General features: G+C 42.6%; 5 protein-coding genes across 9 annotated transcripts in view; 3 read left to right on the top strand and 2 right to left on the bottom strand.

The window, feature by feature from the left end:
* The first annotated feature begins 47 nt into the window (after positions 1-47).
* LOC143216572 (oxysterol-binding protein-related protein 11) lies at positions 48-1,855 on the top strand. Its single transcript, XM_076439745.1, has 2 exons — positions 48-427; positions 606-1,855. The coding sequence occupies exons 1-2, from the start codon at positions 193-195 to the stop codon at positions 956-958; spliced, it is 588 nt and encodes a 195-aa protein (XP_076295860.1). The 5' UTR covers positions 48-192; the 3' UTR covers positions 959-1,855.
* A 40-nt stretch (positions 1,856-1,895) lies between these two features.
* LOC143216568 (uncharacterized) lies at positions 1,896-3,747 on the top strand. Its single transcript, XM_076439739.1, has 4 exons — positions 1,896-2,145; positions 2,216-2,432; positions 2,519-3,382; positions 3,452-3,747. Exons 1-4 carry the CDS (start codon positions 1,901-1,903, stop codon positions 3,686-3,688), a joined length of 1,563 nt encoding a protein of 520 aa, XP_076295854.1. The 5' UTR covers positions 1,896-1,900; the 3' UTR covers positions 3,689-3,747.
* P53 (p53) lies at positions 3,735-5,640 on the bottom strand. The gene is made up of 3 exons (XM_076439743.1): positions 5,456-5,640; positions 4,906-5,173; positions 3,735-4,826 (listed from the first exon to the last, which is right to left on the bottom strand). Exons 1-3 carry the CDS (start codon positions 5,536-5,538, stop codon positions 4,101-4,103), a joined length of 1,077 nt encoding a protein of 358 aa, XP_076295858.1. The 5' UTR covers positions 5,539-5,640; the 3' UTR covers positions 3,735-4,100.
* A 2,798-nt stretch (positions 5,641-8,438) lies between these two features.
* Ringer (tubulin polymerization-promoting protein ringmaker) lies at positions 8,439-17,961 on the top strand. Of its 3 annotated transcripts, none has more exons than XM_076439659.1 (4): positions 8,439-8,614; positions 13,159-13,519; positions 13,841-13,973; positions 14,843-17,961. In XM_076439659.1, the coding sequence occupies exons 2-4, from the start codon at positions 13,167-13,169 to the stop codon at positions 15,023-15,025; spliced, it is 669 nt and encodes a 222-aa protein (XP_076295774.1). In that variant the 5' UTR covers positions 8,439-8,614; positions 13,159-13,166; the 3' UTR covers positions 15,026-17,961. The 3 variants fall into 3 exon arrangements, with proteins under 3 accessions (XP_076295774.1, XP_076295773.1, XP_076295776.1); XM_076439658.1 differs by lacking the exon at positions 8,439-8,614 and adding an exon at positions 10,006-10,444; XM_076439661.1 differs by lacking the exon at positions 8,439-8,614 and adding an exon at positions 10,419-10,559.
* Positions 17,962-18,626: 665 nt separating this feature from the next.
* Positions 18,627-27,110, bottom strand: part of Rols (zinc-RING finger and ankyrin repeat domain-containing protein rolling pebbles) — a 56,426-nt gene continuing 47,942 nt past the window's right edge. For 2 of the 3 annotated variants that reach the window (XM_076439645.1, XM_076439646.1), the window contains 15 exons: positions 25,970-26,340; positions 25,420-25,534; positions 25,132-25,275; positions 24,879-25,019; positions 23,623-24,255; positions 23,184-23,515; positions 22,824-23,102; positions 22,268-22,711; positions 21,959-22,165; positions 21,417-21,683; positions 20,985-21,280; positions 20,414-20,862; positions 19,985-20,286; positions 19,432-19,851; positions 18,627-19,341 (listed from right to left, as the gene is read on the bottom strand). In XM_076439645.1, coding sequence (XP_076295760.1) covers positions 19,039-19,341; positions 19,432-19,851; positions 19,985-20,286; positions 20,414-20,862; positions 20,985-21,280; positions 21,417-21,683; positions 21,959-22,165; positions 22,268-22,711; positions 22,824-23,102; positions 23,184-23,515; positions 23,623-24,255; positions 24,879-25,019; positions 25,132-25,275; positions 25,420-25,534; positions 25,970-26,340 — 4,703 coding nt within the window. In that variant the 3' untranslated portion in view covers positions 18,627-19,038. The remainder of the gene's footprint in view (positions 19,342-19,431; positions 19,852-19,984; positions 20,287-20,413; positions 20,863-20,984; positions 21,281-21,416; positions 21,684-21,958; positions 22,166-22,267; positions 22,712-22,823; positions 23,103-23,183; positions 23,516-23,622; positions 24,256-24,878; positions 25,020-25,131; positions 25,276-25,419; positions 25,535-25,969; positions 26,341-27,110) is intronic. The other variant, XM_076439647.1, reaches the window with a different exon arrangement.

The raw sequence follows: 27,110 nt of genomic DNA, 5'->3' as shown, positions 1-27,110 counted from the left end.
CTGTACTGCGTATGTCATATGTAAATATATGTATTTCCCATTATATCGCCGCACATTATTTACATTTCATTCTAACCTAACTTAAAGATACCTGACTAACCTTTCTTGATATGACAGTTTGGATGTGACAGACTGTTATACGCAACTGTCTAATTTAAACACTACGAGGCTTCCAAACAATAGAAACAATAAATGATGAACGTTCAAATAAGGCACCCTTACGAGGGTTTATTACATAAATATACTAATGCGATGAAAGGCTGGCAGTACCGTTGGTTTATCCTTAGCCCCGAAACTGGTGAATTGCATTATTTTCTTAGTGAATCGGAAAAGAATCAACGACCAAGATGCTCAATATACTTAGCAGGTGCAGTGATTGCACCGAGTGACGAAGATTCCAACACATTCACTGTCAATTCCGCCACAGGTATGATAATTAATATATTAATTTGTATTATATATCATTGTTTATTAAAACGGTATTGCGCGTATGAAAGGTCCGTATCTCCCCTGTCAATAATTACTGCTTCGATATTGTTAATAAATTATGTATATTTTTTTTATTTTACATTCTTGCCGTATAAATATTTCTATAATGAATTTAGGTGACATGATCAAATTGAGAGCCACCGATGCCCGTGCTCGTCAAGAGTGGGTAGACAAATTACGGGCTGTCACAGAAATGTATACCAGAGCGATAGCCAGCAGTCATCCTCCCCTGCCTCCCAGAGAACACTCGACCAATACCAATAGGAATCCAGTGGCTAAGTTAGAAGTTTTAGATGCTTTCGCTAATTGTCAGGAACAATTGAGCAAAGTAGAGAAACATAATCACGCGTTGGCGCAAACTATTGAGAATTCGAGCTTAAACCTGGACCCTGACTTACTAGTTCTTAAAGCCACAGCGCATACCACGTTACACACATTGAGTCAATGCTTGAATATATTATATCAGTAGCTTCTACTGAGAATGTTATTATCATCGAACAAAGACTCCTAGCAACATTTTATCTATACGTATCAGATGCATTTCAATTATTTTCAGCATAATATATTTTAAACTTCTTATATTGACAATCCAACTATATGTTCTTCCAAGTCGAAGTTGTGGGAGAGTTTGCCTTTTTACCAAATAGTAGATAAAGAGAAATACTTATCATGTTGTTTCTAAGACTTAAGCATAATATGTACATTTACTGTATTGAAGTTCTCTAAGAATCTTTATACTTTAAACATATGAGAATTCATAGCCTTCACATTAATGCAAAGAGCGAATTTGCAATAAATATAGAAACTGGTATAATTCCACTTTTTGGAATTTAATGTAACTCGAATGGGTACTTGTAATTATTCCATGTAAGTAGGTGTACTAATGAAGACAAACGAACATATGTCTATATGCATTCACTGGTCATTGCTGCCAAGAAAAATTTGTTATTAAAATATAAGCATGGAACCGTGAAATACATTTGTATCGTTCACTGAAAAATTAGTTTCTTTAACATAGAGTTAATATCTTTAAAATGTAAGAGAAATGACAGAAGCTGCAGTTTCTCATCTCACGATAAGTGTCAAGGTCGTGGAATTAGGTGAAGGTGAGCAAGCAATAGTAGCTCGACTTTTACTTTACTCAAAGACCAGACTTGATCAGTTTGAACATGGCATGGTCCATGGAAAGATCACTCTTCTAATATCGAACTCCAGTTAGTGTCCTCGTTAGCATAATTATGATTACAGACAGAGATACGCAAAACGGCACAAAAACATTTCTGTTTTGTTTTCAAAGAATGGTGTTTTGTGTTCTAAGTTAACATTACATGTAATCTCGACGATTATTCGAAATGTTATCTAAAATTAAGTGAAAAAATACTCTTGAAATAAAAACGATTTTGAAACAAATATGTCTATTACGCCTAGTCCAGAATTGTTGACCGATGCAGCAGGTGTTAAAATATTCATGACACCTTTATTAGATGAAAGATGTCGATCAAACGTAGCGTCGATCACGAGAAAAATTTGTGTGAAACTACAAAATGTTAAGGAAGCCAAAAATTGTGGATTCCATCTCACAAAATCAAAATGGGATCCTTATCCTTGGGTGAGTTGCGTCGAAACCGGAAGCCTTGCGGATGCAGGTGGTCTTAGGTAAGACTAAATGAAATTAAAATGAAGAAATTTTATTATAACTTAAACGAGTCTACTTGTTACGTTTCAGAGCTGGTGATTGTTTAGTGAATATCGATGGGGAGGATTTAATAGGATTAAAAATAAAAGATGTTGCAACATTCATTCACCAGCATCAGAAGCAAAATATAAATCTATTTGTCTGGAGATATACTAACGAAGAAGAAGGAAAAGCAGAAGCAGGAGTAGCTATAAAGGGACCTCTAACTGACATAGCAAATAAATTGGCAAATGCAGTATCCGGAGTTGTAAATGCATTTCTTCAAATAACTTTTTCATTTAAGTATCATAACGTTATTCTATCTTTTTCAATGAAATCATTATATTTGTTCAGGTGAAGGCTCTTGAATGTCCAATTTGTTTGGAGAGTTCAACGCCCCCAGTCTCTCAATGTGTTCACGGGCATATTATTTGTGTAGGATGCAGACCAAGGACATCTCGTTGCCCAGTTTGCCGAGTCAGATTAGGCCAAGGTAGATGCTTACTCGCGGACAAACTTCACAAGGTATTTCGAGACGCTTTTCAGATAAGGGACGATCTATGCGATAATATAGAATACCAAGGTTGGTCCCTCCAAGATCGTCTCTTTGGCAAAAGCAACAAAAAAATCGTGTCACCGGGCAAATCGAAAAATAATGGCGCGATTTTGAGGGCGCGTCACTTGCTATTGTCTAAATTATTCTTTGGTGGAGTCGAGAAAGCTGCTTCAGCGGACAATTTAGCAATAGTATCCAAAGAAGTATCTAGCATGACCAAAGCTTCGACCAACAGTTTGAAATTCGAGGATCGATTGAGATTGTGCGATCGTACAAAGTCTGCGAGCACAGGAGAATTGTCGAAAGAAACAATGAAAAATGTTATCAACGAGTCTTTGCAAACCGATGCTACGGATAGAATATCAAGCGCTGCCAGCAGAATGTCGAGTACTGCCAGTTTAATATCCAGCGTGCCTACAACACCCATTTGGAAAGGTTCTGTGGACTCTGTATCTTCTACGCAAATAGCATGCCCTTTCCGAAGGCAAAGTGGTTGTAGAGATGTTATTACACCTGACTTGGTGTTGGAACACCTAAGCGGAGTTCACGAAGTTCCACACGTTCATTTCTATTCTGTTCCTGTACAGATTCCGTTGCCGCTTCCATTTGGTATTAACGCTGTTTACATATTACATTATGCTGGCGAACTTTTTTTCTTGCAGGTATATTCTTTTCTATTGTTATTTAACCCGTTGTTATAAGGAAACGGTACTATGAATTACAATGTACAGTACGAAGAGGAAGCTGTCTGGATCTCGTGCGCGACGGGGTCAAATTCATGGGAATGGGTTCTGCATGCCCAAGGAGAAAACAGTACCGAAATAAGGATGCGACGAAGCGTAGCAAGTCTCGAAATTCCCATCATCGTGTCACCACAACATATAGCACCGCTACCAAACTCATTATCATTACGCACATTGGGCATTCAATTGAATGAATACGGCTCGCATGAACAGTTGGGCGTGTAACAACGTATATGTATATGTGTGTGTATAATGTAAAAAAGTAACGAAATATTTTTAATTGTTATATTAAAAAACTAACAACTAGATTACAATTCAATATAAAAACTTGATACGCGATTATCACAATGCTAATATATATGTATAAAATTATATTTCACTGATTGTAAGATTACTTCAGATACAACAGCGGTAGTCCGCTGGTCTTGTGTTGTTTCGTCTTATAACCAACAGATTTAAGAATACGATATATGTATGATAACATGCATCATAAAATGCATACTTTGATGTTAAAATTAACGATAAGTATGATTGTAAAAATACGCATGCAATGTATTTGTAAAGTATACAAATAGTTAACAATCACGCTTATTTGATATCTATAAGGCACAGATATAATGGTATTTGATTCGTATAATTATGGAGTTTTGCGTAATATGTCATCCATATATGGTTTAAAGAATTCGTACTGGCTAGTTCGCGCGGCCTGGCCGGCCATGGTATCGTATGCATACTTTAAGACCGCTAAATAGTTCTCTTTTCCAACTATTTTTAGTTGAACATTAAAGATGTGCGTATCGCAAGATGGCATTGCTTTTTTAGCAACAGGTAAACAAAGCTTTCTTTTCTTAACATCAGGTTGTGAGTCTGGAATCTCTGATTCTTCTTTCTTCTTGTCTCTTTTTGGACAACTACAAACTCTGACAGAAAGTATTCGTCTACCCAGCACTGTTTTTTTATGGTCCTCCAAAGTAAAAATTAAATCTGTCGGTCTGCGATTCATGCCAGATGGGCAACTGTTCTTACATAAAAACTTGAAATTCATTGGGACATATTGTGACCCGGGTTGAGGTGTATGAAGAGGAGTCAATACAGACAAATGCTCATTTCTTTCTTCATACATGCTCGAATGATCCAAACAACGAACCACATGTTTGATTACTCTTGGATCGTAATCTCGATTGCTTGTATTGTTTAATGCCATATGGTTATGACACCTTCTGACCGGATCGCTCGCATATTGATCTAAACTGAACACCATAGTGGTGCGCAAATATAAACCATCATCAGGTGGATCCCATTTAAAACGTAATGGAAGTGTTTCATCCATATTGATGAACACTTTGCGCAATGACGGAGAATACTATGAACAAAACAAAAGAAATATATTGAACTTGAGCTTTTATTTTACAAAGAGTCCATAAACTAAAGAGAATACTTACAACCCGATGTTTGGTAGATTCCTGGTTAGCTAGGGAAAATTGAAAATTGTAACACCCAGGAAATTCTTCCCTTACTGGAGTAGAGGCTTCCGATGCCGGATAATATTCCGGAGATTCTTCGGTATTCATTTGTTTCTCTTCTATATAGTTTTGTGTTAAATTGTTTGTCTCATATTTTACTTCATTGTATGTTCCTTCAATGTCGAATTTTATTTCGATATCGTCTTCTATCTCAGCCCCTGTTAATAATGGCAAAGTATTGCTTCCGCTATATCAAATGACAAAAAGAAACCATGTATAATAAGAACGGTGTTCTTTTTAGAAAGTTGTTAAAGATTTCGTTCACGCCATGCTCAATATTATTAGAACTGTAATTACAGCACTAAATATGTTTGTAAATTCGATTATTTACATTTTCATAAGATAAACGTCAATTATTTAGATAGATATCGTTAAAAATGAATAAAAATTTCGAGTCAGAATTGCATTCACTTTGAAAGCTGAGAAAAATTGACGTGACACGAAAGTATCATAACAAAACGTTTCTTACATTTCTCTCTGCAACTCCGAAAACGCTTCGTCGTCGAGTAATGCAGACTCTTGCGAGTCTGAAAATCCGTTTGTATTAGTCATGTTTTATCGGAATGTTTATCAGTCACTATCTCTTCCAATAAATCAAGATCAACCTCACATTACGTTCCGGAGAAGAGGCGCCATTTGTATTTGCGGGAAAATCTTTTGTTCAAATAAAGGATAATTTTCAACAAGGCAGTTTACAATAATGTATTTGGAATCATTTTCATTTCATATAGCTACCAGAGAGGATACCTGCATATACTTATTTAGTACGACACTGACCTCTGCTGATCTCGTTGGTGGTATAGGAGTAGACCAATCACCTTATGGGATTTCGTGTCTCACGATCTGAAATACCGACATCGTAAATAACAAGTCTATATACATAGTCTGTGTAACAACTCGATTACTTACGCCCTCTACGCTGACAAACGATAAATCTTAGAACTAGATCCACGAGAACCTCAGACCATGTAGGTACATACAGTTACTCAAATTAATATTCGGACGCCCTAAAAAAGACGATAATTTTTTAAATATTGTACCATCGACGATTGTACTATACGATTTGAACTTTTTTGGAAAGCCAGAGCAAGTAGTTTACTACAGGGTGTGAAACATTTTTTTTCAAAAATAATAATTGATCGGAATTCTAAAAAAAATACTAAAAGTTGCATTTTACAATTTTTTTACGTGGGCTTATATTGAAAATTTAAAAAGTACGTTGTGCAGGTCTGTGTCAATTATATGATCTGTGAAAGTTTCATCGAAATCGGTTGATACGGGAAAAAACGACAGGCATTGAAAGATGTAAGAATTTTTAGATATAGGTCGAAAATCGTAAAAATCTGCAATTTTTACATCATCAATCATCAATCATCGCACATTGCAACGTAGACCGATTTTGACGAAATTTTCAGAATATGTTTAATTGACACAGACCTACAAAACGTATTTTTAAAATTTTCAATATAGGCCCACATAAAAAGGTTGTAAAATGCATCTTTTAGTATTTTTTCTGTAATTCCAATCAATTGCAATTTTTGAAAAAATTTCTTTTCACATCCTGTAGTAAACTAATCGCTCATTTGTTCTTACATTTATAACATCTCTTATATTTTAGTATGGAATATTTACGCAAATTCGGAATGTACAGCTATTCGCTCACGCAATATTCAACAATTGCTTTCAATAACCGAACGTGGGACGTTTCGTCGGCAGCGGGTCCGAGTAGGTTGATCGATCAAGTTGTTCATTGATTGTCTGATCGCGAACGTCTCATTCTACTGCGCGCATTGTCATGCAACAAGCGATATCGTTTATACCATGCATCGTGCAACAAGTCCTTCATCGAGTGAAACGGGTGCCGACGTGAACTGTGAACGACTCAACATTATGCACCTGTCACATTTATTTAAAGACTCTCACGCGCGCCTTTAATTGACGCACTCTTAATAAATTGACGCACACTTAATAAATTGCGGAACGAGTGCCATCGAGTTAATTGCTCGCCCACCTTTTTTCTTATCAGATAATTACGCCATCGTTCATAAATATTAATGCTTTATATCCCATTGTCAACGCAATATAGTCTCTAATCAAACAACTAATATTTGATATTTAATTGGTTGATTAGGTGAATAGTCTCTGTATAAACATTCGCTGTCCGGTTATTATGAACTCTCGTTTATCATGTAAAGTTCGTCAGTTGGCACACGTTTATTATTTACGATGCTACGTACATATTTCTGATTATGTTTATAGTACACATTATTCGGAGCGTTGTGTAATTTATGCAAGAAGGTGATACATAGTCGCCCTGGTGTTGACAATCGGGAATAGGTTGACTCTCTATTCAACGTCACTTATAGCCACTATCGAATACAAACTAAGTTTTACTTTCGAGCTAAATGGGGTGGATATAAGTGGCGAAGGTATATAAACCACCGGGCTCGTATGACACACCGTTGAGTCATACCACTTCTAACCACAGGAGAGTCAACTTGAGACCCTTACGACTGATTTCAGAACGGGGTCAAGGATATCTCCGGAAGTCGATTCCAGTTCTAACAGGGCTATTTTCAAGAAGATCGTTTCCAGCATCCATTGATGCAGGTAAAATCGCTGCAGCTTCCTATTGCGCATCTTAAATAGACCCTGTCTTTCTCAACGTCCGTTTAATTCGCCCTTTAATTGATAGAACATGTACTACTATGATCTCCATCTTAAATAGAATGTGCCTTTGTCCTGCGAGAATTATGCTCCTGAACGACGCGACGCGACGTGTTCAATTTGCTTCTTTATCCAACAGAACAGAATTATTTAAACTATTGTTAGAGCAGCATAAAACACCGATCTTCAGTGATTTATACAATTGTTCACAGGAGGTTGCTGTGTTTCTTGAAATTAAGAAATATACATCGCAGAAAACTTCTCAAATAGAAATAAATCAATAATATTTTTGTATAGAACCAAAGAAATAGTCGCCTTAGTCTAATTTTCGTGAAGTAACATCATAAAATAAGAGTCTGCTATGTACCATTAATATTCCATCATTGTTGTCCACAATTTTTAAGAAATTTCCTGTAGTCTTTTTTCTGCAATAATAATTTTAAACATAGAGGTGATCATGTTTCAAAGTCAGTATTCTGCGAAGGCTCGTATTCGTTCAAAATGCTTGATGGAACGAACATTTGGATGTACATATTTTGTTGACCAAGAAAGGAAACTGCTGAAACGCCGAAGTCTTTTAGCTGGCAAAAGCAAGTACATTTTCGCGTGTTCCAATTATTTCTCGAAGCTCTTTTATCAGCGGCGACGTATCGAATAAAGCTGTAGTGGCGAGAGAAAAATAATGATTTTCCCCACGTGGGTGAAGAAAGTAGGTGATAGCTATGACAGAGTCGAAGGTGTAGCCAGCGAAGGTGGGGATGATGGCGGCGTTGCGTTGGTAGCTGAGGAAGCTCAGTTTCGTTCTCAGTCTCATCCGGGCTGGAACATCGGTGTCGCACGCACCCCGAAATCCATCGGAAAGTCGCGTTTTGGTGTAACGAACCGAAAGATCGATACACGGGTGCGTGGAAATATCGTGAAGCGCCAAGTGATTATCTCGGCCAGACAGTTGAACTGACAGGTGAATAATCGCTATACAAGTTGCTACGGCCTGCTCGTCGTATGCAACATTTATCGCTAATCACCATGCGACCCGATAACGCTGCTTCCCTGCATAAACGATTCAATTATTCGCAGAGGCGACGACAGGTTGCGAAAACTTTCGTAACGTTCTATGCAGTAACACTAACGCGAATTCGCACTGACACTCTTGCTAAAGTGCGCGGACTCGTTTCCAAAGCTTCTGCTGTCTAGATCAATCAATTTCCATTTTCAGCAGTCTGCATACATTTTTCAAGCTGTATGTTCGAGTCACACGAACCTAACAAGGTACAACGAGGGTTGAACTAGGGTAACTAAGATCTCGGAATCTCAAGAGCATGAGTACGCTTCTTTAAAAACTATTTTATCATTATAAACCTCGATTCTGACAATCAATCAATTCCCACACGTTATTACAAAATATCGCATCGTAACGCGAATAAATGCAGTCAACGCTCTTTCTACTAAAAGCTCATTTCTTTCTAATAATGGCATATTCATAGAAAAGATTGATTAGTTCTTGCACAAATTGGTTTCTTTGGAAAATTGCATTTTTATGAGAGATACTACAAGCGTCAGATTTGTGTTTTACTGATGATTCATTTTGAATAAATAAATCGCAACGCAATTGTAAAGGAACAATCGTAAACACTGTTTACGCGATACCATTTTTCGAGATAGGTAGTCGAACATCTAAATTTCGTTCCGATATCTCCGGGTTATCAGTTTCAGAGGCGTGTCTCCGACTTTTACGTGCGCACTATCGGGCGCCCATCATTGTCAATGTTGCGGTGTTACGATCTTTGCCACTGTTTTCATTCGTTTCATTCATTTGCGAGGTTCCGCGGACTGTTCGTGACGAAATTCGTCTATTTCGATGCGCGTCGTAACGCCGTTGACGTAATGTCCAAATAAAACTGAACGGAGCTGACGATAACGAGTGTCGCGAGCCCAGAAACTCTTCCAGCCTTCACTATGAATAGCATTCGTAAAGCAACGTTCACTGGCTGCTGATAAGCATGTTCGACGTTGTTCAAATGGTGGTCTATTATCAGACATAACAACGCAGTCGCACGCGAATCTTGTCTGGCCGAGAACCTCATATTTCAGCTCACTCATACGACAACGCAAACTCATAGTTCGCAAGTTCGTGCACTTTAAAGGCAATATTTTCAAGCCCTTCATCGAATTTATTATGATTAGACTGCGGATTTTTAGGCGAGACAAAAGTAATGTTAATTGCAAAGCACTGGTTGCAAGAAATTGTTGTAAAAAATCACTCGGGATTAGAGAACGGATTTTTAGGCGAGATAAAAATAATGTTGATTGCAAGGCACTGGTTGCAAGAAATTGTTTAAAAAAATCACTCAGGATTTAGAGAACTGGTAAAGGCCACTGCAGGAGCATTTCATTGAAGAATGGACTTGCCCGAAAAGTGTTTCTGAAGGGATGCTGATTAAAGTCAAGCGATAATCGAGCGTTCCGAGTCCCGAGTTCCCCGAGCAAATGGACACGAAGGGGTCGGTACGATGGCGGCGATTTTATTTGAATTGTTGGACGTCTAGGCGAGCGGGTAGTTAGCAAGGACCCCCTATCGCTCTCATTTCGGCTGCAGCGAGGGGTGAAACGCAGCTCTGAAGATATATTGAGAGAGGGTGACTGCGTGGATCGATAGAACACATGCGCCTTGCGGCACAGATTCCGTCCCGAAACACAAGCGTTCAACAGCTTTCCGAGAGTTGTATACAAAGCCAGCCAGTTTCCTGCTTCCACCGACCGATTACGTTCGATCTGCTGAAAGCCGTCCGAGGTTCGCTCGCGAATTCCGTTTCGCATTATTATTAATCCATCAAACGCGATTCGGATTTACCACTTTCGCGAAGGAACTTGCTCTCTCTCCCTCTCTCTTTCTGACCTTCTGTTCGGTGAGTTAACAGTAGCCTGGAGATTTTCGAGTGTTTTGCAACATTGTGACTATGTGTATAGTATTGCTACCAAGGTTGCTTCAGTTCCAGCCCCAGTTGTGTTTAGTTTCCAATCTGAAAAGAACATTTTTTTGGAAAAGATTCACCCACTTTCTTCTTTAAAAAGTACCCTATTTGACAGTGTGTGTTGTGCATGTTTCAGTCGTTCATTTCCGACATTTTGGACTCATTTAATGAAATAATAGTTGTAATTATTTCACTTTGATTTTGAGACATTTTTTCAGAAAAAATTAATGGATTTTCGTTTAAAGCGAGCACCTGATTTAAAATAGTGCTTATGTTGTACAGTTTAGTAATTTTTCTGCAGCGGAATCTTCTAAAATTCCTTGTGCAAGAAGTGGTTTTCTTAAAGACGCTGCATAGCATTTTCCTGAGCTTGTGTTTATCGACAACAACAAATCATATAGTAACAGACAAAGCCGCTTCTGTATTTGTTGTTTACATGGACGACATTTGTTTATTACCTAACAATAAGACAAACTTCAGAAACGGGGTCAGTGGCGCGGAACACTGATCGTCTCTAAGCCGAAGGTTCTCAGCGTGCATTAAAGCACGTCGACACCTGATCGGTATTACTTAATCAGGCCCCCCGCTTCCTGTTCCTGATAATTGCGCTAACTCGTGGTCGCCGTAATCTCTATTTATAGTCATGAAATAACGTAGCTAGTGTCTATAGTCTATACCACGGTGTGTGACATGTAAAATCGGATCCAGTGCCGTCGAAATCCCCTGAACAAAGTCCAACATCAAGGAGTCCTAAAAAATTATATTTATCTACAGCTGCTTTCTACTTTTTTACTGATTCATTCGCTAATACAATAAAACGACCTACTTAAGGCTTGAAGTTTAATCTTGCCGATTTTCGAGAGGATCGCGCGGTAAACTTTCCCTAGATGCAAATCAACATTTTTCGAAATGGCTAAAGTAAACACTTCTCAGTTCTTGCCTTTGGTAAATTATATGTAGTCACTTAGTCACTTGGAGTTGTTGATTTAGCATACACGTCTCCGAGTCATGGATAGTTAGCATTTGCTGTAAGTATTTTTAACCGGTATCGGACATTGCGTAGGTCTTGAAGGAAATTATCTCCAGCACTTAAAAGTTTCAAGGCCAATTTATCTTCATGGAGTTTTCAGTAGTAATAACAGTCAGCAAACGATTTCGTTTCAGATTATTATTATGTAAAGGATTTCGAGGCTTCTTTGATGTAGCACGGAATAAAAGCTTGAAATTACATGTTTGGACAGTGAACATGATAAATTTCGTTCTTTCCGTACCGTTGACACTATGTTTCCGGTACGAAGAAGTTATCTGCGAGTTACCATGGTCTGACAGATAGAGTATAATCATTTCGAAGTGCATCGCTGCACTAGTTCCCGCGGCTGGTATTGTTATGCGAAAGATAACACCCGCAATCTTGTCAGTGAATCAGATTTATAGCGGCTGATTACTCCCTGTGCATTCGATGTTAGAGACCCGGAAACGATCCACGAATGATCAGAGAGACACAAGCATGATCACGTCATTTTCTATTTCAATTTTTGATTCAGTTCATGATGCAAAAACTCGTAAATACTCTATTTATATATGATTTTATCTAGTAGATGAACGAAGACTGAACAAATTAATTGTTTAAGGAATGGTAGCGTAAAGTACGATTTCTGAAAAGTAAAATTTTTTTAAGGTCCTTTTCAAAAATCCTTCGTTTATTTTCGAGTAAGATGCTTGTACGAATGAAAATTTTGTTAATTTTTTTCAGCAAAAAATTCGTGGTGATCGCTCGAATCGCCAAGGGGGACTCTAGCAATTATCTTTCATCGACTTTTAATTACTCTAGTAGTATTTTTAAGAGGTTCTGTAAACGCTTCAACGTCTTTTAAGACGGACAGTGCACACAGGGTAGATCGCGTGTCACGGTCAAGTGTAAGCCTACGATTTATTACAATGTGAATCGTGTAGTAGCACCGTTCACGCTATTAGCGTTTGACACCTCGATGACGTTTTGGGGTCAAGTAACGCGAGCTATCGATTTAACATAATTCCCGTAGGCGCATCCCTACGTGAAAATTCACGCTGACGCTTTAATGAGGAATCGAGGGTCATCGATGCTCTCTTCTGATCGACTACTGAATTACGCAAACATCTTGATCCGAGCCTGTGTATACCTAATTTCAATAATTAATACAAAGTGTACCGCACCTGCTGGGGAGCGCTAATTTACCCTTCAGCCATCGCAGTAATCTTCTCGGACGTTTATTGACGGAACAGAAGCGTGTCTACGACGATGCTTATATGTAATATCTTCCCTCTTCCTCACGTTTTTCTTGAGCTAAATGGCAATTTGTAGCTGCACCCCCAATCAAAAGTGATATTACACGCCCACTGGCACAAAGAATAAAACAATAACTTATTCTACATGCAGTAAACATTAATTGTAAAAATGATTATTATGGAATTTTATCAAAAAAATATTATAATGGTGGTATGATTCTACCAATATGTAGGAAGAGAACTGATGTTTTGATCCTTGAATTTCCAGGAGCAAGGATGCAAGCAGAGAAAACCGACACCGAGACCGAGAAGGTCGAGAATAACCATGTCGAGGAGAAGAGCGAGGCCAAGGTGGAATCGAAAGAGTCAGCAGAGGAGACGGTCACAAATAAAACAGCAAGCTTGAAGATCGAAGATGATACAGGAAGCTCGGCGCCAAGCAGTCCTGGCGCCGCTCAGCCGGGAAGCTTTTTGGGGAACTTCAAAGCTTTCTCGAAATTCGGTGACCCAAAAAGCGATGGAAAGCTGATCACTCTGAGCCAAAGCGACAAGTGGATGAAACAGGCGAAGGTGATCGATGGGAGGAAGATCACCACCACCGACACGGGGATATACTTCAAAAAGCACAAGCAAGTATCCTTTATTTGCTGGGAATATTCGCAGCGGATTCTCATAACGGGTCATCCATTGACATTCGTGCAAATCGATAGTGTTTCCGACAGAATAAAACTTCAACATCGTACTAGAAAATTGTACACTGAATTTGTTCAATACGTTTCAATGATATGCCAGACCGAAATTATTATACTAATAACTAGACTGCGGACGTTATGCATTTATAACAGTGATTAATGAACGAAAGATCAAAATTAAAATTATTGCGGATGCAGATCAAGGTATGTTCTAAAACAGGATTTATATTACATATTATGCTAATTGTTTATTGACAGGTCGATGAAACTGGGCATAGAACAGTACAAAGCATTCTTGGACGAGCTTGCCAAAGCGAAGAAGGTCGACTTAGCCGAGATGAAGAAGAAAATGGCGACCTGCGGATCACCCGGAGTGACAAGCAGCACTGCAGTGAGTATTTAAAATTGAATATCAATTTGACAAATCCTTTCTCGACTTCAATGTTGCAAAGTATGTACGTACGTCGTAGACGAGCATTATGTAAACGTTAATCGATATCCATAAGCCAGCTAGCGATTTTATAAATTAATCTAGGCAAAGGTAGCGCGCCTATTACCTTTCACGGCCTTGTCTGTCTTGCTGTCGACACTGACGATTTACGATGTCATCGCGATTTAACCTTACAAAGACATGTGGCCGACAGTAATAAATCTTAAACGAACGACGAGTTGCGACGCCCACGACTCGCAATCTTTAGCCTAATCAGCTCAACATTTTTCAAACGCGCACTCGTTAAGAGAATCTTCGATGATCCCCATATTAACCTGGTCAATGACGATGTCCCCACCGGGCAGCAAAGTCCTTCGCAAGTCTGTAATAAATAATTATGCAATTATTTCCCTCCCCCATTCTTTTGCGACCTTATATCCCTACTGTTCCATTCTATTTTAGACCCTCCATATGTATTTTACATAAAGACCCGCAGTCTATTGATATTGGCATTTCGTCATCATTAATCGCGTTTTTAAGGCCCTTTGAGTAACTGTTGGTAGATAGACTGTTAACACACTAGAACTACCGAGTCCTAAACGAGACTGATGTGTATTCCTTTATAATAATAACAGGATTGAATTTATTCAGATTTCATCGGGTTTTTAATTTAAAGAAGTATGTATACTAAACAATTTCTGAAGAAAGTATAACTTCACGAATTGTAAAAGGAAAAATCGGAAATCCGACGGGCACGGTAGTTCCAGCGGTAAGATACCGATTTGAAAAATATTTCAACTACAGTAGGCCGCCATTTTGACAATTTCCAGGCCGGAAAGGCAGCGTCCGCGGTGGACAGGCTGACGGACGTCAGCAAATACACCGGTTCGCACAAACAGCGTTTCGACCAGACAGGAAAGGGCAAGGGAATCGCGGGCCGGAAGGACTTGCCGGACCAGTCCGGCTACGTGCAGGGCTACCAGAACAAGGACACCTACAACAAGGCCCATTAACCCTTGATCTCCAACGATGTCTTCGACACTCTGTTGTCCCGTCCACGTAAACCGCGTGACGCGATCGCGTCTCGTTTCGATCGCGTTGTCTCGTTGCTGCTCATTCTGAAGAGCTCGCACTGGCAGCTTGCCAATTAGCAGTGCTGACAACCGAGGATTCGAGGACAGCGAACGCGTCGATTACACGGACAACTGGCTGACCATCTATCGACAGTCCTATAGGAAGAAGGACACTCAAGGAAAGACGTCGAAAGCGATTTTCTCCGTTGAATTGGGACTCCAGTGTCCTGAGGCTTCGAAATGCTTGACAGGGGCTTATCCTAGTTGTCCTAGCGCTGATTACTATCGTAGACCTTGCTAGCGCGGTGGTTTTCGATGGTAAACTCTGAGGCGCGACCGAATATTAGGATTATGTCTATCAGCTTCCGGAGATGATTGTTCTGATTGTCTAAATCTAAATCCTGTACGATCACTTCAACGCTGCTTCAGACACTTCGACTCTTCCCAACTGTGTTTCCCTTGCGAATCATGGTTCGGCAGAGATGACAAATTGTTGGGTCGATGCACGAGTCGCTTATGATTTCAATGCGATTTTCTCTTGAAAGTAAACTTTTCTTGTGTATGCCTTTTTGTATCAGTCTGAAGTTGTGCTCTTCCTCTTCCGAACGCGTCTCGAATTGTCCAATTTTAGTTGAAAGGTTCATGAGCTACAAATACCTACGCAATGTAAAATTGAAGAAAATCAACAATTATGAAGTTCTTATTCTTCTTTTTACTTGAACACAGAAGAAACTCTCACAGCTAGATTAGAAAATCTAAAATCAGTGAGGAAGAGAAAGAGTAGTAAAAGTGCGCTTTAAACATAAGCGACAGGCCGGCATCGACCTAACAGATAATGGTACGAATTAAGAACTAAAAGCCAGGTGATAAATGTTCCGTTGTTACCGATTATTATTATCATAATTCCGTCGTTTGTCACGACGACGACTTGAGAAGTTTTCGGGTGTCTTCTAAAGTCTGTCATCGTCGGCTAAAGCACTCTTATTTTCTATCTGTTTTTATTTGTTGTACAATAAGATTCCGACTACGCTGGTTTTCGTCGAGTTTCTTTTCTAATTCAATCTTTTGTACATTTACACATGGTGGTCGAGATTCTCGCGGCCATTTCGCAATATAGCGGAGAGCGCGATTCGAACGCCGTTTCAGCTCGATCGCAATAATGTACAGTCGATGGATCCGTTTCGGGTGTATGGAAAATCGAATTTTGTGATGGTTCTCGCGGCATCTGCATTATAAATAATATGTGATTATATATATATTATATATAATATGTATACGTAACCGATTAAAGTGTACTTAAAACGTGGCTACCGACGCGGGTAGCGACGGGCTCGAGACCAAAATCCGTGACTTGGTACTAAACTCTCGGTGGATATTATTCTGTAAAATACAAAGAAACGAAAATGGACACGGTGGTCTTGCTTTCGATCCGTCGAGTTGCTAAGACGGAGGTGACAAAAATGTTTCAACGTGGATGTGATCCTCTTAGCCTATTTTCTACGAGCGTCGTTTCGAGATACATAATATAAATTGTCGCCGATTCCGAGCTTCCGGTGTCATGTGTTATTATAAAACTACTCAACAGTTTTCTCTGGGGGATTGTCTCTGTAGATTCTTTATTCTACCCGTAATGCACTCTACGAATTCTCTAATCGATGTACACTATTTAGGGGACGAGAAACAGCGTTTCTCTCGAACGAACACAAGTCGTCTTTATTCGGGGTAATAAAGAAGAGTTGAACGAAACTTCACTGTCAATTTTCAGTCGTTCTCCTCCCCTTTGTGCTAAGATCAGCAGAATAGATGTTGTCCGAACAATTTTATGTCCTAAATTTTCAATTATAGATCGTATTTGCACAGCCTGCCTCATCTGTTACGATTAAACCGCGAGTTTTGTTGAAAGTTATATTTTTCGAGCGACTTTTAGTAATTGAAATTTATTGGAAAGTTACACTATGAGGATTTCGAGGACTTAATGCATCCTTTTACGAAATATGAAAGAGAACAATGGATAATTGGATTGGAAACGTATAATTGGATTTTTTGAAAATGCGCAGGTAAAATTCGCAGTCTAATCGTAGCATAAATGAGCTGACTAAATCAATGAAATTTTGATTGTCTTCAATGTTTGATTGACAAAACGCTGCTTCTAATGTTCAAAACCAGTAGACCAAACGCTTAACTAGCTAAAAGGAACAATCGCTCAGAACACGGAAAAAGTGTTCGGTTAACGACAAGATCTTGTAAAACACGAATCAAAAGAAACAATGTAAAAATCATGAAAAATTCTGTCTATGTCCGCAACAGCAATACCAAATGTCCTGGACCTCTAAAGGCCACATTACCTTCGCCAGCATCTTCCTCAGCCTCTCAACACCGACTGCAACAGATAACAAAGACTGTAGGGTGATAATGAACGAATGAACGAGTGGTTTCGTTGAAAAGTTCGTTTATTTCGGACCTCTGTGCTCCAGTGCAGAGACAAACAACATCGTGGAAGTGGATGCTACTCTGTCTATGAAAATACAAATCGGAGGAAGGTCATCGTGGCCTACGTGATCTCGATCGGATCCAGGATCGGTGGATCGCGATCAGGTATCGGTTACAGAGGAATAGGTGTAATTAAATGCTTGGCAAGTGAGTCCGTTTCTAAATACATTGATCGACTCATCAGCGATCGGATAATTTCCTAACAGTGGAATACGCACTCGAGAACCTGTTCACCGACGAGTATGCTCGTCGTATGTTCTATTTTTTTCGTTATTTTCATTCCTTTCGTGCACACAACGTGGTTCACGGTTCGTTTAAAAAAAAAGAAGAAAAGAATACTGTGAGAAACAAAGTGATAGAGAAATAGGAAACAGAATTAAATAACGTTCATTAAATTACAACGACACTAGAAACCAATCATCATGCGCGTGATATAATACAAATATTTATATTTATATATATATATATATATTTACTATTTATATATAGAAAAATGTGTATACCGTGGGATCAGGACCCCCAGACCTTTGAGAACGTTCCAGATTGGGAAAAGTCGGAGGGTTCCGTGGCCGCGGTGGATTAGGGGGTGTTCTAGCCATTTACGCTATATTTAGTCTAATTACATAATTAGTATAGTTCTTCGTTTAAATGAAAATACTGTGTCCCTTTTATATAAAAATTGAATTTTGCTAAAACATAAATAAGAATGTGTACACAAGGCTAGCCTCGTAGTTTCAAGTAAGGAAGAATGCAAAATTCGTTTAAAAATATCGCAATTTAGGCTATGACACCCTCTCAGAGCACTCGATTAAGCCAGTCGACGAATATCGAGATCGCAGGTTCGAGTCCCGCTCGCCCGGTCCCACTTTTTCCTAGGAGATCTTACAATATATTAAACTCTCTGCTCGATCCGAGACCGAGATCATCGTACAAAAAACAAAACCCTACACGGTCATGCAATACAATTGCAGAAAAAGGGGTGTGTCTACGACGTTCCCTAGAGCACCGTTCCCATCATCGATTCGACGAAACTGTTTCACGAATATCAAGAATATTCAACAGAGAACCTAACATAAAAATCGCGATAATACCTTGCAGAATAGTTTCCATAAATGATTCATCTTCGACAACATTTTCGAGGGCCGTAGCAACGGTGCTCTAGATGCTCAACCGGAAGTACGGATAATGCTTCTCATTCCGGAAGCGGCAACAAAACGAATCTCTTCGAGTACGTACAAAACGCGACTAAAAAATCGAATAAAAATTCAGTGGGTCGCTTCAGGAGCTACTTCAATGCATCCTCGAAGCGAGGACAGGGAATCCTAAAGGACCAGATGTCGCGAGATCCGCGATATCCTTTCGTTTGCAGTCGAAAATCGCTCGAGGACGATCTATAAGCGTTTCCCCAAGAAAAGAGGGGCTGTCTGAAACAATTCGAGCAGTTCCTCGAATGAAACCGTATTTTACAGTTCGGTGAGAGTGTCCACAGATGCTCGAAGCCTGGACCTGCTGGCAGAGTCGCAGGATCCTTTGCTGGTCCCCAAACCGTCCAATCTGGAAATGATCTCATCCCTCAGAGCGACAAGGACACGACGATCCTGTCTGTTTTGGGGTGGTGCGATTTGCAGAGCCTCTTGAACGTCGGACAGAGCATCTTCCAGCAATCCTGAGTCCACGCGAGCCTTTGCTCTCGCGTAGAAGGCCTCGTAGGACACTGGCCGAACCTTTAGAGCCTCGTCAGCGAGCTCGATTGCTTCCGCACATTCCTGGAATCATAAATGATGAGGATTATATCGTTTAACAGGGTCACCAGCAACTAGAGTGTTAAAAGTGTTAGAATTGACGAACTAACTTACATTCATCTTGCGCTTGCATCGACTGAGATTGAGCAAGAAGTTCAGTCGCAGTTGTGCGAACGTCTGCAACTGCAGCATCATGTGGTCGTGCTCCTGACCTTGGCAGTCTTCTTCCGGCGACACGGGGAACTTCCTCAAGGCGTAGGCGTACCTGTGCGACGCCTCCTTTAGCCTGTTTTTCCGGTATAGTACGTTCCCGTCCTCGAGTAGCTTGTTCAAGAGGATCAGGAGCACGTCGGGTTTTCCAGCGGCCATCGCCCAGGTGGCAGGGCCTAACTTAGCACCTCGTCGCAAGAAACACTGCACCACGGGGATGTTTCGGCATCCTATGGCTCGGTCCAATGGTCGCATACCATGCAGGTCCACGTGTTCCACCGCTGCTCCCTTCTCGAGCAACAGTTGCACCAATTTCGGATTGCCCTGCGGAAACAGGAGAACCAATATGATTCAGTTGAGCAAACGATATTTAAAGCGACCAACTACGAACTCTGTTCACCCTGTACGTTCTTCAAGTTTGTCTAACAAATATACACTGTATTGAAGCATGTAATACCTGGAACGCAGCCAAGTCTAACGGAGTCCTGCCAGTGTTGTCGCTAGTGTTGACATCCGCGCCCCTGTCAATCAGATTCTGGACAGCTGTCAATCTGCCCCTGACGCAGGCCCAACATAAAGCAGTGAGTCCTTCTTTGTCCCTGCTCTCCAACTTGGAGCCCTTATCGAGGAACAATTCTATCAGGTTCGTATGACCCTCAGATGCAGCTAGCATGAGCGCGGTACGTCCTGCGAGGTCTCTCTGATCCAGAAGAGTCACCGCATCGTCCAAAATAGTATCGGTACTACTGGACAGTGTCCCTGGAAATAACAAAATCATAAGACCACCATAAAACACAAGATCCACCGAGCCCGTCAAAATTGCGGATTTCTTGAAGGGGTGGTTTTAGCAGTGATCACTTTAGAACATGATAAAGGGTCTACTGACCTTGCAGGAATCTCTCAGCAGTTCCCCAATGCCCCTCCCTCGCAGCAAGCATCAGAGGAGACAGACCCTTGGCGTTGACAGCTGTCGGCCTGGCTCCTCGAGCTAGCAAAGCGGAGACCGTGGCTGTGGATCCGTTGGCAGCCGCGATAGTCAGCGCAGTCTCCCCGATTAGGGTGTCGGGACGATCTACGATCACCTCGGCCATGTCCAGGAGGTACTCGACGATGGACTCATGGCCTTGAGCAGCGGCTGCCACCACAGCTTGCTGAGCTGCCTCCTCCCTGCTCATCTCCTGCGAGGTCTCGGGCTCGTTTTCACCTGCTGGAACCAGCCAGTCGCAGGCCAGCAGGTAGCCGACCACTGACAGTCTTCCGTGCCTCGCTGCGTGCACCAGAGGACACTGACCTGCCATATCTGCGTGGCCTAACGACGCTCCAGCGGCGGCCAACCTGATTTTTAACAAATCCATTGATTATCATCGAATTGCGGATTCTTATACAGAACAAAAATTCTTTACATTGATTACAAGAAACAGAAGTTACATAGAAATATTTTATATTATTTTCGTTACCTCCTGACAACGTCACAATGTCCACGAGCAGCAGCCAACGACAGCGCGGTGCAACCTTGGCTGTTCGTCAGCTCAACATCAGCACCAAACTCCAACAATAGTGACACCATTTCCACAGAACCCTCGTGGGCGTACATACAAAGAGCGGGGGCGTTGCCCAGGTACTCGGTCATGTGGTTTGGGGATGCTCCTGCCAGCAAAAGCAACCTCGACACCTTCACGTTCGGACTGTAGATGTTCCTCAGGGTGCAGAGCGCCGATGAGACGCACTCCGTGGACGACGCTAACCAGATCGCCTGTCGAAAGACACTCCATGAGAGCAATTCATAGTACTTTCAGGGTAAAACGCTTACTGATCCCCAGGCTTACCCCAACGCTTACCCACCACACCTGATCTATCGTTTAAGCGAGTAGCAGAGCAGGTGAGCTTACCTGTAGATCACGCGAAGGCCAGCACGGGGCGACGCCTCTGTAAACGTGCGCCTTCAGTATGTGGTGACCCAGTTCCAACGCTTTGTCGCCGTCTAACGGTGCTTGAAGCCGAGACAGTCTGTACGCGATCGCCGCGTGACCAAGCCTCAGATCGCAGAGGAATTTCGTCGATTCTCCCTCATCCCTTCTCATTAACCACTCCCTGAACGATGGATGGAAGAACATGTACGTGTTGTCCAGCCGTTTCACGAGGAATCCAGAGAGCATCTGATAAAAGCAATACACGGGATCCCGTTTTTGAACATCGAATGGGCGGATTCGAGCGTTGCGAAACGAACTGGGCGTCTACTGGTTCCGTTAACACTGTAATAGTTATCCTCGGGTTTCCCGCGACCCTAGTAAAATTTTCTGTATCTATCTGACACTGATTTCTAGATGATCGCGTCAGGGTTGCAAGATAATTGGGTTTGATGGTATTGAGGGTAACGATACAGAACTGAACAATTGCGAGCTAACATAGCGAAAATAAAAGAGCTACTCACTTTGAATCTCTGCAGAAAATCCTCCCATGAAACGAATCTGTCGGTGTTCAGCGAGTTGACCGAGTAGAAAATCTCCGGTAACGTGAGCGGATACAATGCAGCCAAGCAAACACCAAGAAGAGGTTGGACCCTGTCGAAGGACGTAGCAGTTGGGAACCTCAGATTGAAGTGCAGCTGGAATATCTGCGCCAGGGACACCGGAAGCACCTAGCACACCAAGAAAACGTTACATACATCTACCTTCAGCTACTCCAGACACTCTGTACGCCTGTGAAAGCAAGATTCACTGTAAGATAGTGGTGTGCTCACCTTGTAGCTGGCGGATTTAGCAACCAAGTGTCCGCTCTCGATAAGATCGAGTGTCAGCTTCGCGAAGAGAAAGCTGCCTCTGGCTAGCGCCAGCAGATGCGAGGAGAATCGAGTCTGATTCGCGCTGCAAGACGACTCTGCCTTGCCGTTGACAGACGCTGTGACGTTCGTCTGGATCGCTGGACTCTGGGCCAACCTGTAGCCGATGTAATCGGACAGGTCCCGAGTGACATTGTTCCCGGTGCTGTCGTTCGGGACCTTGTCCAGGGAGACTCGGGTGTAAGGAAGTTGTTTCGCACACTCCAACAGCTGGGTTCGAACTGTACAGATGATCTTCAGCCAGCTGGGGAAGTTGGGCGCGTGCCTGGTTAGGAAAGACGCTATCGTGTCGCCTCTGTCGGGTCTGTGGTACTCTGCCTCGCAGACTGCGTCGATGAGTATCACCTGGATAGTGGAAATTAACGTTGGATTTGTTTTCAGAATCTGAACTGCAATCTTTATGACCACGTTCGCTACCAGTTGAGGAAAGGATCATAGTAAAAGACATCTTTCGTACCATATTTGTGTCCGGCAGCCTGTTCATCTTCTTCAGTGTAGACAGAGGCTCTATGATGCCCCTGGACAACGCCAGATCAGGATCTACGGTGCACTCCCTCTGCGACAATGATCCTTGAATATGCGGTTCAGAGAGAAGGTACTCCCTGTAGGAGATTAGCTGTGGAGCTTGACAGAGCTGGGCTGCCAGAGAGTGTATCAAATCAGGTACCAGGCAGGTGCTATTGTTGTCCGCTTGGCAGAAGTGGTAGGCGACTACGTGGGTAGCCAGTTCTCTAACCTGATCAACAATTGTTCCACTTTAGAAAGCACATGATCTATTTGGTATATGGTAGAGGATTCGGAGACCCTTGAGACGTACCTTTTCATTAGTGTTACGGATTCCAGCATGCAGAGCAGTAGCGCAGCCAGGCCACTCCTTTTCCTTGGGCTCCTCTGTGATATCCGATGGAAGAGATTGCTCCCTCCTTCTTCCGAAGCAACTGTGCTCCACCAGTTGCAGGACCAGCGCGGTTTTGCCTGTCCCAGGGGATCCCGAGATCAGAACACCAGGACTAGATCCGTTCACCACGGAGTCTATCTCTTGCAGCAGCCATTTGCGGCCGGTGAACAACGGGTCCGTTTCTAGAAGCGGCACCTCGAAGAAGAGGGGCTTCAGGGTCAGCTGCGTCGCGTGATGTTGCATAAAGCGCACTGCAAAATGATCAGCTTATATAATTTCCACCCTGTATAATCACATTCAGTTACACCTTTAGCTACCCCAAAATTCGGAGCTCATCAAATTTTGAAACATAACTTACACTTAGCATCAACAGCTCCCTTTACGTTTCCGGTCCTGGCCGACCTTCTGGCGCAAGACCTTCGGTTCTTGAAGGACTGTCCGGCTTCGTCGGACTGTCCAGCTTGCGAGGCGTTCACGGAATGTCTTCTGGGAGTTAAGGGACTGGAGCTGCCATTCGAAAGCCCAGAGACAGAGACGGACATCGACATCGACATAGAAGTGGACGCGGAGACTGACGTGGAAATCGAAGCCAGACTCCCAGCGCTGTCGCAGTCCCTGGACTTGCTCTTCCCTTTGGCCTTCGACTTCGGTTTGATAGGACATCTCAAGGCCGCGGCAGCTTCAGCTTCGCTGGAGGTTCCAGTCAACGTGGAGACTGGACTGGTGTTAGTAGAGGCGAGAGTCTGCGTCTCGAAGCTCGTCAAACTGCTGAACGAAGCTGCCGAGCTGTCGTGACCTTGAATCGGCACCCTGGACTGGCAAGCACCAGCCCCAGAGCGATTCGAACTTCCTGGAAGGTCGTTGGTGTCCACGCTGCTGTTGGCTCGAGCATGATTGCTGCCCAGGAGGAGTCCCAGTCTCATGTACAGGTCCGACTGAGAAGACTTCCGGGTCTTCGAGGTCAGAGGCTTCACGCAACCACCCTCGTCGTCTGCGGATCAAATGTTCAAGGTCAAAAAGGCTGTAAGAGACTTGGAGGGTGAAGACACACAGAACAAAACACAGATCACGATGCAGTCTCCGTTGCAGAGCTCAAGGACGTCTGAAGCATCTACCTAAACTGTTCAAGGTATTCAGCTACTCTTCAGCTACGTGTCCACCTCGATGGAACGGAGATCGTGCTCACAGGCGACTCAGCATGCATCAAACTTTTAGGCCAACTCGTTAATTGCATTGTTTCTTCTCGCATTTGGTGTGTTCAATATTTGCACCTTCCGTGCAAATGTCTTTGACCCTTGTATATTGACATAGCACATGGTTCAACTGAGAAACAGTTGATGTTTTGAAGCTGGTAAACCAGATTCCTCTGTGAAAGTTAGCGTCAGAAGACAACGCGATCCACGAGATGACCTAATCGCAGTCGGTGCTCTACGAGAGGTGCAGCGAGAAGGAAACAAGCTGCACCAGGTATGCGTGTGTGTATGATAGAGTGAATTAGGTGGGGATCATCGTCGGGAATAGAAAGACAGGTGCGCCTCGTTCATCCTCAACCATCAAGCAGCCTGCGATCAACTCGAAAATCAATGCACACTCGAGTCTAAAGTGTCTCCATGCCTGTGAGTTTGCTCCTCGGCTCGATCAGCTGGTTCAGACCGTCGCTCGTCGTTCCTTGACTGTTGCTCCACAAAGATTTGATTTTCCCGAGCACTACACCCGGCCATCTTGACTTCCCCTCCCAAGACGAGGTCATCCAAACTGCGTGTGCGTGCGGGGTTTCAAGGTTAATACGATTCGGAGCTCTCCCGTGGTGTCGTGGCATAGTGCGCTAACTGAGACTCTAGCTCGACGAAGTAACTATATGGCTTACCTGAAAGGGCGGAGGGGTTGTCGTTGGAAACAGGTTCAGGGGATGAAGCACCTCTTCTGGACGATCTCTGAGGGACAAACGAGCTTCTCAACACCTTCGGGTTCAGGAAGAACCTTTTCCTTTGATTCGGAGGCGTGGGACAACCTGGAAACATATTTTCTGTTGTATAAATCCGATCTTTTAGCTACTTAGATGAATTGCCTTGCTATTGGGTTTGCATTTTCTTTGTTTTTGTTAATTTAACGATATATCTAACAGGGATGGAAATTAGTAGACTGGTTTACGTACTTTGCGACATCATCTGCAGCTTCTGCCGCCCCTGAGACCCTGAGGACTCCGGCAACGCTGATGGCCTACTCTTCAGGCCTTTAGTTACCGAGGAGGACTCGTCAGCGTCTCGTTGCTAAAACGATACAATAGAAACAAGAAGCTATTTAACGAGATTGTTACGGTGTATTCCGGGTAATCTAGGTTCTACTATATCGTGAATTAAACGAGCAAGTCTGATCCAAATGGTTTATATACAGGATATAAGTGATATTTTTAGGTGTTTGCATATATCGAGACATTACTGTATGCACACCCTAAGAAAGAACAAAAATGCTAACAGGCTAACGAGCCTCTATTCTTAATACTTTCTTCCAAGAGCTCATTAATGGCAATCAACATCCAGACTCGAGAGGCTCTGACTAACAATCAAACAAAGGTCTCGTTGAACAATAGTTCACAAACGCTCTAGACATTCCGTCGCGTCTCCTGTTTCGCTCATGAGAGGAACTCTGGAGGTTCTTCAGTGGCACCAAGTGCTGGAGGACGCGTGGCCGATGATGATGCTTACGTGCATGACTCGTGACGGTAGGTTTGCTCTCGTGGTGACTTTCGTGCGTGGTCTGGGACTGCCGCAGAGAGAGTTCACCGTCGATGACTCATCGACCCAGCCGTCCGTGGGCGCAAGGATGGACATGGGGCCTGAGGAGCCGGCGAACCCGTCCCTGAACGGGCCCTCGAGGGCGTCCTCATCGATGAAGTCTGCACGCAGACACAGAGGGCAAGCCTCGCTCCTGAACAGGCACGAGTAGCATCGTTCGTGGCCGCAGGAGTCGATCAGGCGACGTTTCTTCCCTTTGTCGAAGGGCATCTCGCAGGAAGGGCACGTCGACCCGCCCAGCATTCCCGTGGACTCCACCAGCGCCCGGATCTGCGCCAAGTCTGCAACAATTCAACAATTCCATATCCAGTTAAGGAGTATTCTTATTTATGTATTCTTATTTATTTATATGACACGGTATGTGCAATATACATTATATGCTACGCACTTGGCTTCTTTATATCGAGGGTGAGTTTCTCCACTCATTGAATTGAAGTGTACGAAGACACTCGGAAGCTTGAGGATTAGAAACGCTGGAGAAATTTAGTGTTTCATGGAGTTGGGACACTGGAGAGAGATTTATCATCCAAGAAAGCCGAGACTTGGACGGATTTGGAGTTCTAGAGAGTTTGCATGTTGGAGGATCGAAGTGTTTCGATGTCGGGAGTGATCCTCCATTGCTAAAACGTAGATAATTCTAAAGCAACGATTCAAATGGTACATTGAAAATGCCGGGAAAAAGTAGCAACTGCCTACTTCGAAATTCCATGGCGTTGAATCATCGAAGGAACGTGATATATAAAAATTTTGATTTCGCATAAAGATCAGCGGTCTAATGATATGAACGATCAACTCTACAGTAGGAGGAAGAAAACAACGAGCAGACATCAGGACCTGAACGATGGCGCCGATCTCGTGCATTTAGCATGCACGTTAACAGGATCAGGATCGTCGGTGCTCGGGCCACGAGCCACGACTTCCGTGAATCGAATCAAGGCGATGTTCCACTTTAACGAGACCCGCGGATCGTCCTGCTAGTACGTTTGACAGCGTGGACCATCTGTCACGAACAATCTGTACGGGGCCCGGTATCTCGGTTAGTAGAGACACG

The sequence above is a fragment of the Lasioglossum baleicum genome, chromosome 15, assembly GCF_051020765.1.
Source record: "Lasioglossum baleicum chromosome 15, iyLasBale1, whole genome shotgun sequence".
Lineage (NCBI taxonomy): Eukaryota > Metazoa > Arthropoda > Insecta > Hymenoptera > Halictidae > Lasioglossum > Lasioglossum baleicum.
This window is presented reverse-complemented; position numbering and strand designations above follow the sequence as displayed.

Excerpts from the sequence above, each read along its gene's own strand:
- LOC143216572 (XM_076439745.1), top strand. The coding sequence starts at position 193 with ATGATGAACGTTCAAATAAGGCACCCTTACGAGGGTTTATTACATAAA. Across the intron at positions 428-605 it reads CACTGTCAATTCCGCCACAG|GTGACATGATCAAATTGAGA; the intron begins GTATGATAATTA and ends TAATGAATTTAG.
- LOC143216568 (XM_076439739.1), top strand. The coding sequence starts at position 1,901 with ATGTCTATTACGCCTAGTCCAGAATTGTTGACCGATGCAGCAGGTGTT. Across the intron at positions 2,146-2,215 it reads GCGGATGCAGGTGGTCTTAG|AGCTGGTGATTGTTTAGTGA; the intron begins GTAAGACTAAAT and ends GTTACGTTTCAG. Across the intron at positions 2,433-2,518 it reads CAAATGCAGTATCCGGAGTT|GTGAAGGCTCTTGAATGTCC; the intron begins GTAAATGCATTT and ends ATATTTGTTCAG.
- P53 (XM_076439743.1), bottom strand. The coding sequence starts at position 5,538 with ATGACTAATACAAACGGATTTTCAGACTCGCAAGAGTCTGCATTACTC. Across the intron at positions 5,174-5,455 it reads TCGGAGTTGCAGAGAGAAAT|CGGAAGCAATACTTTGCCAT; the intron begins GTAAGAAACGTT and ends CATTTGATATAG. Across the intron at positions 4,827-4,905 it reads AATCTACCAAACATCGGGTT|TATTCTCCGTCATTGCGCAA; the intron begins GTAAGTATTCTC and ends TTTTGTTCATAG.
- Ringer (XM_076439658.1), top strand. The coding sequence starts at position 10,315 with ATGCGCCTTGCGGCACAGATTCCGTCCCGAAACACAAGCGTTCAACAG. Across the intron at positions 10,445-13,158 it reads TCTGCTGAAAGCCGTCCGAG|GAGCAAGGATGCAAGCAGAG; the intron begins GTTCGCTCGCGA and ends TTGAATTTCCAG. Across the intron at positions 13,520-13,840 it reads ATATACTTCAAAAAGCACAA|GTCGATGAAACTGGGCATAG; the intron begins GCAAGTATCCTT and ends GTTTATTGACAG.